Source organism: Chiloscyllium plagiosum, chromosome 1 (assembly GCF_004010195.1).
Source record: "Chiloscyllium plagiosum isolate BGI_BamShark_2017 chromosome 1, ASM401019v2, whole genome shotgun sequence".
NCBI lineage: Eukaryota > Metazoa > Chordata > Chondrichthyes > Orectolobiformes > Hemiscylliidae > Chiloscyllium > Chiloscyllium plagiosum.
Genome location: NC_057710.1, coordinates 107,529,883 through 107,542,610, shown reverse-complemented (window position 1 = coordinate 107,542,610; position 12,728 = coordinate 107,529,883). Strand labels below are relative to the sequence as shown.

The 12,728-nt window shown below is 43.3% G+C and overlaps 1 protein-coding gene across 2 annotated transcripts in view; it reads left to right on the top strand.

Moving 5' to 3' along the window:
• The window catches only part of zcchc4 (zinc finger, CCHC domain containing 4), a 117,507-nt gene that overhangs the window by 45,699 nt on the left and 59,080 nt on the right, over nucleotides 1-12,728 (top strand). For both annotated transcript variants that reach the window (XM_043693657.1, XM_043693667.1), the window contains one exon: nucleotides 3,493-3,575. In XM_043693657.1, coding sequence (XP_043549592.1) covers nucleotides 3,493-3,575 — 83 coding nt within the window. The remainder of the gene's footprint in view (nucleotides 1-3,492; nucleotides 3,576-12,728) is intronic.

Below are 12,728 nucleotides of genomic sequence, written 5' to 3'. Positions count from 1 at the left end.
ATAGTTTCCAAGCAAAACAAACAAGTGCAGGATTTATACAATTATGCAATTAGTGGTAGGGCCCTGGGGAGTCATACAGCATGGAAACAGATCCTTCAGTCCAACCAGTCCATGCTGAACATAATTCCAAACTAAACTAGTCCCACCTGCCTGCTCCTGGTCCATATCCTTCCAAACCTTTCCTATTCATATAGTTTTCCAAGTGCCTTTTAAATGTTGTAACTGTACCTGCATCCACCACTTCCTCTGGCAGTTCATTCTAAACGCGAACCACCCCTCTGTGTAAAAATAAAAGTTCTCATGTCTTTGTTAAATCTCTCTCCTCTGTATCCTCTAGTCTCGAAACCCCCAGTTGTAGCGAAAGGACAACCACCATTAACTCTATTTAGTGTTGTAGAACAGAGAGACCTAGGGGTTCAGGTACATAATTGTTTTGAAGTTTGTATCACATGTAGACAGGTTGGTTAAGAAGGTGTTTAACACGCTTGCCTTCATTGCTCAGACTTTTTGAGTATAGGAGTTAGGATGTCATATTGAGATTGTACAGAACGTTGGTGAGGCCTCTTTTGGAATGCTGTGTGCAGTTCTGGTTGTCTTGCTATAAGAAGGATATTACATTGGAGAGGGTTCAGAAAAGATTTCCCAGGATCTTGATGGGAATGGAGCATTTGGGGTATAAAAATAGGATGCATAAGCTGAGAGCTTTTTCACTGGAGCGTAGGAGGTTGAGGAGTGACCTTATCGATGTTTATGAAATCATGAGGGGCATAGATAAGATGAGTCTTTTCCCGAGAGTGGGGGAGCTCAAAACTAGGGAGTATATTTTTAAAGTGAGAGGAGTAAGTTTTAAAAGGTATATGAGGGGCAATGTTTTTACACAGAGGGTGGTTCATGTGTAGAATGAACTGCCAGAGAAAGTGGTGGATGCAGGTACAGTTACAACATTTAAAAGACAGTTGGATAAGGAAAGGTTTGGAGAGATATGGGTCAGGAGCAGGCAGGTGGGACTAGTTTAGTTTGGGAACATGGTCGGTGTGGACTAGTTGGATTGAAGAGTCTGTTTCTGTGCTGTATGACTTTGTACTTTCTCACTTTCTACTACATTCATGAGATTTTTAGCTGAGTCACTTAATTCATGTTTATGCTTTTGTAGCCTTGTATTCTCTTCACTATTTACTTTACTACCTGTCTTTTTATCATCAACGAATTTAGACTATAAGATATAGGAGCAGAATTAGATCATCAACTCTGCTGCACCCTTTTAGCATGGCTGATATGTTTCTCAACCCCATAACTCTTGATTGCCATACTAATCAAGAACCTATCTATCTCCTAAAGGGTCATTCTTTCACTCTGAGGCTGAGCCCTCAGGCCCTGGTCTCTCCTAATAGTGAAAACATCTTTTCTGCATCCATTCTATCCAGGTCTCTCAGCAATCTGTAAGCTTCAATGAGATCTCCCTTCATCCTTCTATTCTCCATTGAGTACAGACCCAGTCCTCAACTGCTCATCATATGATAAGCCCTTCATTTCTGGGATTATTCTTGTAAAACTTCTCTGGATCCCCTCCAATACCATCACATTCTTCCTTAGATCCACAGCCCGAAACTGCTCACAATATTCTAAACACAGTCTGACCGGAGCTTTATATAGTCTCAGCAGTACATCTCTGCTCTCGTATTCTAGTCCTCTTGATATGAATGCTCACATTGCATTGCCATCCTAACTGCCAGCTGAACCTGAATGTTAACCTTAATAGAACCCTGAATTAGGACTCCCAAGTCCCTTTGTGCTTTGGATTTCCAAAGCGCTTTCCCCATTTAGAAAATAGTCGACACCTCTATTTTTCCTACCAAAGCTTGTACATCACACTTTCCCAAATCATGATTTCCCACATTGGTATTCCATCTGCCACTTTGCCCACCCTGCTAGCCTTTCCAAGTCCTCTGCAGCTTCCCTGCTCCATCAGCACTACCTGTCTGTCCTCTACTGTATCTGCTGCACCCAATATGGTCACCTCTACATTGGGAAGACATGAAGCCTTCTTGCGGATCATTTCAGAGAGCATCTCTGGGACACCCGTATCCACCAACCCTATCGCCCCGTGGCTGAACACCTCAACTCCCCCTTCCACTCCACCAAAGACATGCTGGTCCTGGGCCTCCTCCACCGCCAAACCGTTACTACCCAACGCCTGGAGGAGGGCATATGAATGTGGATTTCAACAGCTTCCTCATTTCCCCTCCCCCCACATTATTCCTGTCCTAAGCCTCCAACTCTGCATCGCCCTCTGCGTCGATTCTCCTGCTCTGCAAATGCTGCCTGACCTGCTGTGCTTTTCCAGCACCACACTCTCGACTCTTATCTCCAGCATCTGCATTTCTCACTTTCTCCCGTCCATCTGTCTTTGTGAAATCTGCGAACATAGTAGCAATGCCCTCAGTTCCTTTGTCCAGATTGTTGATGTATAATTTAGCAACCTTGAATTAGTTTTGGTCCCTTCATCTATGTAATTTATACAAATTGTAAAATGTTGAGGCCATGTGGTGCATTACTCATTATATTTTGTCAACCTGAAAATAAGCCATGTATGCCTTCTCTATGCTTCCTGTGAGCCAGCCAATCTTCTGTCCATGCTGTGGGTTACTCCTTACACCGTAAATTTTTATTTTCAGCAATAGCTTTGGATGTGGTACCTTATCAAATATTGTGGGGAAACCAAAGTACAGTATCAATACCCATTTATCTATAGCATGTAGATTTTAATTTGATACTATCTTCAACTTGGTGAACAAACTAAGGGCAGTGGGTCTGGCATTTGGAATATTTCTTTGTCGTTGGAATGTATCAGCCTGTACAGCTTTAAGTATCCCCTTAAATGTTTGCTGCCCTCTAGTATTTCTATTATCTGAGGATTTGCAGATTGACCTGAGTGTGATGTAAGAACCAGTAAACATCTCAGCTTTTAACTTTATGTTGGAAGGAATATTGATGCTCAAGCAGCTGAAGATGGTTAGCCTAGGACACTAGCCTGAGGAACTCCTGTAGTGATGCCTTAGGGATAGGGGATGTTTGGTCCCAATTAACCATAACCAGCCTTCTTTTTGTTCCACAGGTACAACTCTAGCCTGTGGAGAATTTTTCTATTGATTCCAATTGACTCAGTTTTGCCAGACTCCTTAATGCTACACTTTTATTAATAATGTTATGTTGCCTTCCCTCTTGGCTTCCAATTATTTTGGCTGTGTTCGGATTGTGACTATAATGAGGTCAGTTGCCAAGTGGTGCTCATGAACTAAGGATCTGTTTCCAAGGTGCATATCTGTAGGACTCTGTGTATACTTGGATTGCCTGACCTGTGATTTTCCACTGTTCTAGAGAGTGATGAAATATTGACTTGTTTACCTTTAATATTAAGCTTCAATAAGAATGATTCATCTATTGCTTCACTTGCAATGTTGACCACTGCTTGTATCTCACTACCATTACTAGGTGTCCGAGGCCCGGCAATTAGTAAGAGACGAATTGAATCGAAGACGGCAGCCACCATTTACTCATCAGCAATATGTGGAGAGGTAATGAGCTGTTACTATATGCGAGTCAGCTACATGGTAGAGAAGCTATAGGTTGATGTACTTACTGATCTAAAATGCTGGCAAGCTAGTGAACAAACCACTCAGTGCTGCAAGAAGAAGCATTGTGTTGAAACCGTTTGTGCAGGACAATGCACAAGAGACACCAACATAAAGGGAGAACAGCATTTACAGTATATGAGAGGAAAGTGCTGATTGATTGGCAAGTGCCCTGTGATGTGTAGAGATGCTTTCATGAAGAATGCACCAGTTGGATGATGGCTGACCGTTAAATACCAAGCTCTGTTTAAAACTTGAGTAATAGGTGAAAGTAGCTGTTGCATGTGGTTACTATGCTGTGGCAACACGAATGCTGTTTACCACCAACAGGATGTTGTAGTCAAGCCAAAAAGGCACGATGAATCATGTAAATGAGTTATGTGATGTTGAGCTTCACTGCTGGCATGACGCAGTTTGTGTAGACTGTATGCTCAAGGACTAGCAAATGTGTCAAATCATATATCCCTTCAGCGATTTGTAACAAACAAGGCGCTGACTGTGTCCAATCAGCCCAAGGTAAAAATAAGTACATTTTCATGATTGGACAATCTTTGCTAAATAATCCCGAGTGTGTTAATAGTTACGCTGACCATAATTTAGAGTTGCCAGTGTGCACGCTGTGTGACACTCTTATCCCTAACAGAAGCTGCAGGGAACAGGGCTTGTGCAGACAGAAATAACATGTATATAAGTAACATCATATACAACTCAATAAAATAGGTGACAGTCATTCTTTGGTTCATTTCTCACAGCAGTGCTTTGAAGGATCAGAGTCAACTTGCTTCGTTCAGAATTTAAACAATTAGCAGTTAACTGTCAGTCATCTAACTAATGCATTCTCCATGGCATTGCTTCTATCAGTCCACTTACCAACCAATCATCACTTTCATTTCATATACAGAAGAACCGAGATCATTTGAAGGACACGGGTGGGGAGTATTTCATTCGGTTATTTGAATTCCGGATAATCGAATGCCGGATAACATAGTTTAGCCAGGCATCGGGACCTTGCAATCTTGCTGGATAATCCAATATTCGGATAATTGAATGCTTGATAATTGAGGTTCCTCTGTAGTCTAAATGTTGTTTTTTTCCATTACATTGGTGTTTCTTGTGAAGTGTAGTAATGAGAGCAAGCCAAAAAAAATCAACAAAATATCTATTTTTTTCTAGCAATATTTGGAGTTGTGTGCTACCCACCACTATTTAACTACTGTTAGATAGGTCTGTCCTTCACTGTTAAAATCACCATGATATTTCACCCTGCAAGTTTAAAGGAAAGGCTGGTAGGTATAGGGAATGCTGGATGACTAGAGAAATTGAGGGTTTGGCTAAGAAAAAAAAGGAAGCATATGTTGGGTATAGACAGGATAGATCGAGTGAATCCTGAGAAGAGTATAAAGGCAGTAGGAGTATACTTAAGAGGGAAATCAGGAGGGCAAGTAGGGTTAAGGAAAATCTAAAGGGTTTTTTCAAATACATTAAGGACAAAAGGGTATCTAGGGAGAGGATAGTGCCCCTCAAAGGTCAGCAAGGCGGCTTTTGTGTGAAGCTGCAGGAGATGGCGGACTAAATGAGTATTTAGCATCAGTGTTTACTGTGGAGAAGGACATGGAAGATATTGAATGTAGGGAAATAGATGGTGACATCTTTAAAATGTCCATATTACAGAGGAGGGAGTGCTGGATGTCTTGAAACACAGAAAGGTGAATAAATCCCCAGGACCTGATCATGTGTACCCTAGAACTCTGTGGGAAGCTAGAGAAGTGATTGCTAGACCCCTTGCTGAGATATTTGTACCATCGATAGTCACAGGTGAGGTGCCAGAAGACTGGAGGTTGGCAAACATAGTGTCACTATTTAAGAAAGGGGGTAAGGAAAAGCCAGGGAACTATAGACTGGTGAGCCTGACATCTGTGGTATGAAGGGAATCCTGAGGGAGAGGATTTACATATATTTGGAAAGGCAAGGACTGGTCAGGGTTAGTCAGCATGGCTTTCTGCGTGGGAAATTGTGTCTCACGAACCTGATTACGTTTTTTTGAGGAAGTAACAAAGTGGACCGATGAGAGCAGAGTGGTGGACGCGATCTATCTGGACTTCAGTAAGGCGTTCGACAAGGTTCCCCATGGGAGACTGGTTAGCAAGGTTAGATCTCATGAAATACAGGGAGAACTAGCCATTTGGATATAGAACTGGCTCAAAGGTAGAAAACAGAGGGTGGAGGTTTATTTTTCAGACTGGAGGTCTGTGACCAGTGGAGTGCCACAAGGATCAGTGCTGGGTCCTCTATTTTTGTCATTTATATAAATGATTTGGATGTGATCACAAGGAGTATAGTTAGTAAGTTTGCAGGTGACACCAAAATTGGAGGTGTAGTGGACAGCGAAGAAGGTTATCACAGATTACAGCGGGACCTTGATCAGATGGGCCAATGGGCTGAGAAGTGGCAGATGGAGTATAAATACGAGGTGTTGCATTTTGGGAAAGCAAATTTTAGCAGGATTTGTACACTTAATGGAATTGTCCTGGGGTGTGTTGCTGAACAAAGAGACCTTAAAGTGCAGGTTCATAGCTCCTTGAAGTAGAGTCGCAGGTAGATAGGATAGTGAAGAAGGTGTTTGGTATGCTTTCCTTTATTGGTCAGAGTATTGAGTACAGGAGTTGGGAGGTCATGTTGCGGCTGTACAGGAGGCTAGTTAGGCCACTTTCGGAATATTGCGTGCAGTTCTGGTCTCCTTCCTATTAGAAGGATGTTGTGAAATTTGAAAGTGTTCAGAAAAGGTTCACAAGGACGTTGCCAGGATTGGAGAATTTGAGCTATAGGAAGAGGCTGAATAGGCTGGGGCTGTTTTCCCTGGAGCGTTGGAGGCTGAGGGGTGACCTTATAGAGGTTTATAAAATCTTGAGGGGAATAGATAGGGCAAATAGACAAGGTCTTTTCCTGGGGTGGTGGAGTCCACAACGAGAAGGCCTAGGTTTACGGTGAGAGGTGAAAGATATAAAAGAGACCTAAGGGGCAACGTTTTCTTGTCGAGGGTCGTAAATCTATGGAAGGAGGTGCCAAAGAAAGTGGTGGACGCTGGTATAATTGCAACATTTTAAAAGGCATCTGAATGGGTATATGAATAGGAAGGGTTTGGAGGAATATGGGCTGGGTGCTGGCAAGTGGGACTAGATTAGGTTGGGGTATCTGGTCGGCATGTTGGACTGAAAGATCTGTTTCCATTCTGTACATAGAGTATAGAACGTTACAGCGCAGTACAGGCCCTTCGGTCTTCGATGTTGCGCCGAGCTATGAAAGTAATTTGATGCCCATCTAACCTACATTGGTCCATTATTATCCATATGTATGTCCAATGTCCATTTAAATGCCCTTAACGGCGGCGAGTCTACTACTGTTGCAGGCAGGCTATTCCATGCCCCTACTACTCTGAGTGAAGAAACTACCCCTAATATCTATGCTAAGTCTATCACACCTCAATTTAAAGCTATGTCCCCTTGTGTTAACCTTCACCATCCAAGGAAAAAGGCTCTCACTGTCTATCCTATCTAATCCTCTGATTATCCTATATGTCTCGATTGAGCCACCTCTCAACCTTCTTCTCTCCAACTAAAACAGCCTCAGTTTCCTCCTAAGACCTTCCTTTCCATACCAGGCAACATCCTATTAATCTCCTCCGAATCCTTTCCAAAGCTTCCACATCCTTCCTATAATGTGGTGACCAGAACTGCACGCAATACTCCAGGTGCGGCCTTACCAGTGTCTTGTACAGCTGAAGCATGACCTCGTGCTCCGAATCTCAATCCCTCGACAAATAAATGCCAACACACCATATGCCTTCTTAACAACCCTATTAACCTGGGTGCCAACTTTCAGGGATTTATGCATCTGGACATTGAGATCTCTCTGTTCATCTACAGTGCCAAGAATATTACCATTAGCCCAGTACTCTGCATTCCTGTTATTTTTTCTGAAGTGAACTACCTCACACTTTTCCGCATTAAACTCCATTTGCCACTTCTCAGCCCAGCTCTGCATCTTATCTATGTCTCTCTGTAACCCACAACATCCTGCGGCACCATCCACAACTTTGCCTACCTTTGTGTTATCCACAAGTTAACTAACCCATCCTTCTACGCCCACATCCAGATCATTATAAAAATAACAAAAGCAGTGGCCCCAAAACTGATCCTTGCAGCACACCACTGGTAACTGAGCTCCAGGATGAACATTTCCCATCAACCACCACCAAGTCTTCTTTCAGCTAGACAATTTTGGATCCAAACCGCTAAATCACCTTCAATCCTGAAACTCTGTATTTTGTGCAATAGCCTACCATGTGGAACCTTATCAAATGCCTTACTGAGTCCATATACACCACATCAACCGCTTTACCTTCATCCACTTGTTTTGTCACCTTCTCAAAGAACTCAGTAAGGTTAGTGAGGCATGACCTACCCTTCACAACCGTGTTGACTACCCCAATCAAATTATTCCTTTCAAGACGATTATAAATCCTATCTCATTTAACCTTTTCCAACACCTTACCCACAACCGCAATAAAGTTCACTTGCCTACAATTTCCAGGGTTGACCCAAGCCCCCTTTTATCTCTCCACCAGGCTCTCTGCCTGTATTCCTGATGAAGGGCTTTTGCCCGAAATGTCGATTTTACTGTTCCTTGGATGCTGCCTGAACTGCTGTGGTTTTCCAGCACCATGCTAATCTAGACTCTGGTTTCCAGCATCTGCAGTTATTGTTTTTACCGAGTCCCCTTCTCAAACAAGGGAACAACGTTTGTTATCCTCCAGTCTGCTGGCACTACTCCTGTCGACAATGATGACAAAAAGATCAAAGCCAAAGGCTCTGCAATCTCCTGTCTGGCCTCCCAGAGAATCCAAGGGCCATCTGGCCCAGGAGTCTTGTCTATTTTCAGATCTTCCAAAACTGCTAAAACCTCCTCTTTGTCAACTTGGATCCCATCTAACCCTATAGAATGTATGTCTGTATTCTCACTAACATTGCCCTTTTCCAAAGTGAATACTGACGAAAAGTATTCATTAAGCACATTCCCTATGTCCTCACATTCCACACACAACTTTCCACTACTATTTTTGATTGGCCCTAATCTTACTCTAGTCATTCTTTTATTCCTGATACACCTATAGAAGACCTTGATCCTATCCGCCAGCCACTTCTCATGTCCACCCCTGGCTCTTTACATCTTTTCTGGCTAACCTATAACACTCAAGCCTTCACATCTCATCCTCACAAAAGCCTTCCTCTTCCTCCTGACAAGAGCTTCAACTTCTTTCGTAAACCATGGCTCCTTCTCACAACAACCACCTCCCTGCCTAATAGGGTATATACTTATCAAGGACCCACAGTAGCTGTTATTTGAATGAGCTCCACATTTCAAGTGTGTCCATCCCCTGCAGTTTCCTTCCCCATCCTATGCATCCTAAATCTTGCCTAATCACATCATAATTGCCTTTTCCCCCAGTTATACCTTGTGGTATGTACCTATCCCTGCCCATTGCTATTGTAGACGTAACGGAATTATGGTCACTATCTAAAGTGCTCATTTACCTCCAAATTTAACACCTGGCCGAGTTTATTCCCCAGTATCAAATCCAATATGGCATTGCCCCTTGTTGGCCTATCTACATACTATGTCAGAAAATCTTCTTGCATACATTGAACAAAAACTGACCCATCTAAAGTGCTTGAACAATTGTATTCCCAGTTGATATTGGGGAAGTTAAAGTTCCCATAACAACTACCCTGTTACTTTCGCGCCTATCGAGAATCATCTTTGCTATCCTTTCCTCTACATCCCTGGAACAATTCAGAGGCCTATAGAAAACTCACAACAGGTGACCTCTCTTTTCCTGTTTCTAACCTCAGCCCAAACTGCCTCAGTGGATGAGTCCTCAAACGTTCTCTCAGCTGCTGTAATAATACCCTTGATTAACAATGCCACACCAACTCCCCTCCCCCAACAGGCAGCCATTCCTGTGCCTTCTCTAGCCATGCCTCTGAAGTGGCCACAACATTGAAATCCCAGGAACAAACTCATGCTGCATGTTCACCCACCTTATTCCGGATGCTCCTGGCATTGAAGTACACACATTTCAAGCCAACATCCTAGTTGCTGATGCCCTCTCGTGACCTTGTGAACCTATCCCTGACCTGACTACCTTCAACCTCCTGTGCACTGGAACGAATTCAGGTTCCCGTCCCCCTGCTGCATTAGCTTAAACCCCCCCCCACGAAAGCATGAGCAAATTCCCGCCCCCCCAGGATATTGATACCCCTCTGGTTCAGGTGAAGATCATCCTGTTTGTAGAGGTCCCACCTTCCCCAGAAAGAGCTCCAATTATCCAAGAATCCAAAACCCTCCCCCCTGCACCATCCCTGCAGCCATGTGTTCAGCTCCGCGCTCTCCCTGTTCCTCATTGCGCGTGGCACGGGCAACGATCCAGAGAGTACAACTCTCTTTGTTCTAAGCTTCCAACTTAGCTCCCTGAATTTCTGCCTTAGATCCCCACCTTTCTTCCTGCCTATGTCATTAGTGCCTATGTGGAGTACGACTTGGGGCTGCTCCCCCTTCCCCTCAAGGATCCCGAAAACACAATCAGAGACATCACAGAACCCTAGCACCCGGGAGGCAACAAACCAATCGTGATTCTCTCTCGTTCCCACAAAACCTCCTATCTGTCCCACTAACAATGGAGGGGGGACTATGAAATGCATTCTAAAGATGCAGTTGCCTTGTGTTGTTCTTGAAAATCATGCTAGACTTAGCATGGTTGTTGTATTTAACAGAAGAAGATATACACTGTTAATTTGATCTTGTAAATTAATCTGTATCTAATCGGTTGCAATTATTTGTTTTATTTTGCTCGTGGTAAGTGGTTATCACAATATTAAACACCATGTCTGTTGTAATGTGTGAGACTGCGGTTCCATTCAAGTTGAAATATTCTGTGTACCATTTCAGAGGGTGGTTAAAAGCCAGATTGCTACATCCAAAATACATGGCACAAGCTTTATCCTCAGGGGAAAAAAAGACCAGGCAGTATTTTTGCTTGTTTGAAAAAGCTGTTAGTAGATTTTTCTCACAGTACTAGTTTTGGAAAAAGTGTGACAGCCAAACACACACATGGTATAGAAAAGACACCAGTCAAACAAACAAATTACGCTGAAGGCTAGTTCATATGCTGGTGCCATTTTAACTATGCACATAAGATTGAAACAAACCACATTTTTATAAAAAGGTACTTGAGTGACTGTAGAAACAATTGATTTTGCAGTTTTACTGACTAAATGGTTTTGGAGTTGGACTGCAGCCATAACATAAAATGGGTGATACTGAATCAGCATCCTCTTTTACACTAAATCTGATATTCTTTATCATTTATTTTAATAGAAACTAAAAAAGACCAAACTATAAAGTTGCACGTTTGTTTGCTTTTGCCCATTCTGTGATGCTGCTGAGACCAATTTGAACTTCAATGTATTATTTTGGAAAGGTCATCACATGCAGAGCAAGCTAAGTGTGAAATAAGTTATCTAGTTGATTATTAGTTTGATTATAAAGCAACAAGAATGTTTATAAATATTGAAAGTTAATCTAAAATCTTTGTTATATTGATAAAATGAGAATTAACAATTGTATTGTAAGAAGTGCTTCTAGTATAAATTTGAAAATGTTCCATGTGTAAGACCAGAGGGCATAGTCTTGGTATTAAAGGGCACCTGTTTAAAACTGAGATGAGGGAGAATTTCTTCTCTCAGGCTGTTGAGAGTCTTTGGAATTCCTTTCCACAGAGAGCCATGGGGGTTGAGTCCTTGTCTGAGATAGATAAATAGATAGATAGATTTTTGATCAGTAAGGGAAAGAAGAGTCATGGGAAAAGGGCAGGAAAGTGGATGTGAGGAACGTCAGATCAGCCATGATCCTATTGCAGAGAACAGCAGACTCAAAGGGCCAAATGGCCTACTCCTGCTCCCATTTCTTAAGGTGTTATGGTTAAATCTGTCAAGCTGAATGTTGGGCTCAGACATTTCTGACTGCTTATTTAAACTAAGTAACAGTAGAATGAAGTCTCATTCTTGGACGCATGCATCTCCATCAAGGATGGACACCTCAGCACCACACTCTACCGCAAACCCTCAGACAACCTTGCAATGCTACACTTCTCCAGCTTCCACCCGAAACATATTAAAACAGCCATCCCCTATGGATAAGCCCTACGCGTACACCGGATCTGCTCCGATGAGGAGGAACGTGACGGGCACCTGGAAGTACTCAAGGATGCCCTTATATGAAGGGGGTATGATGTTCAACTCATTGACCACCAGTTCCAACGTGCCACAGCAAGGAACAGTAATGACCTGCTCAGGAGATAGACACGTGCTGCAACCGACAGGGTACCCTTTGTTATTCAGTATTTCCGAGGAGCTGAAAAACTACGCCATGTTCTTCGTGCAACCTGCAACACATTATCAATGAGGATGAGCACCTCGCCAAGACCTTCCCTGCACCTCCACTTCTCGCCTTTAAACAACCGCCAAACCTCAAACAGATCATTGTTCATAGCAAGCTGCCCAGCTCTCAGGACAACTCCATACAACCCTATCACTGTAGGCGTTGCAAGATGTGTCGGAGTGTGGACATGGATACCACCATTACACGTGGGGACACCTCCCACCTTGTACATGGCAGGTAGTCATGTGACTCAGCCAACGTTGTCTGTCTTATACGTTGCAGACAAGGATGCCCTGAGGCATGGTACATTGGAGAAACCGAGCAAAGGCTACGGCAATGGATGAATGGGCACCGCACAACAATCAACAGACAGGAGGGTTCCCTCCCAGTTGGAGAACACTTCAGCGGTCCAGGACATCCGACCTCGGATCTTCAGGTGACCATCCTCCAAGGCGGACTTCGGGACAGGCAACAGCGGAAAGTGGCCGAGCAGAAGCTGATAGCTAAGTTCCATACCCATAGGGAGGGCCTCAACTGGGACCTTGGGTTCATGTCACATTACAGGTGACTACTATTGCACTACACCCCCACACACACCCC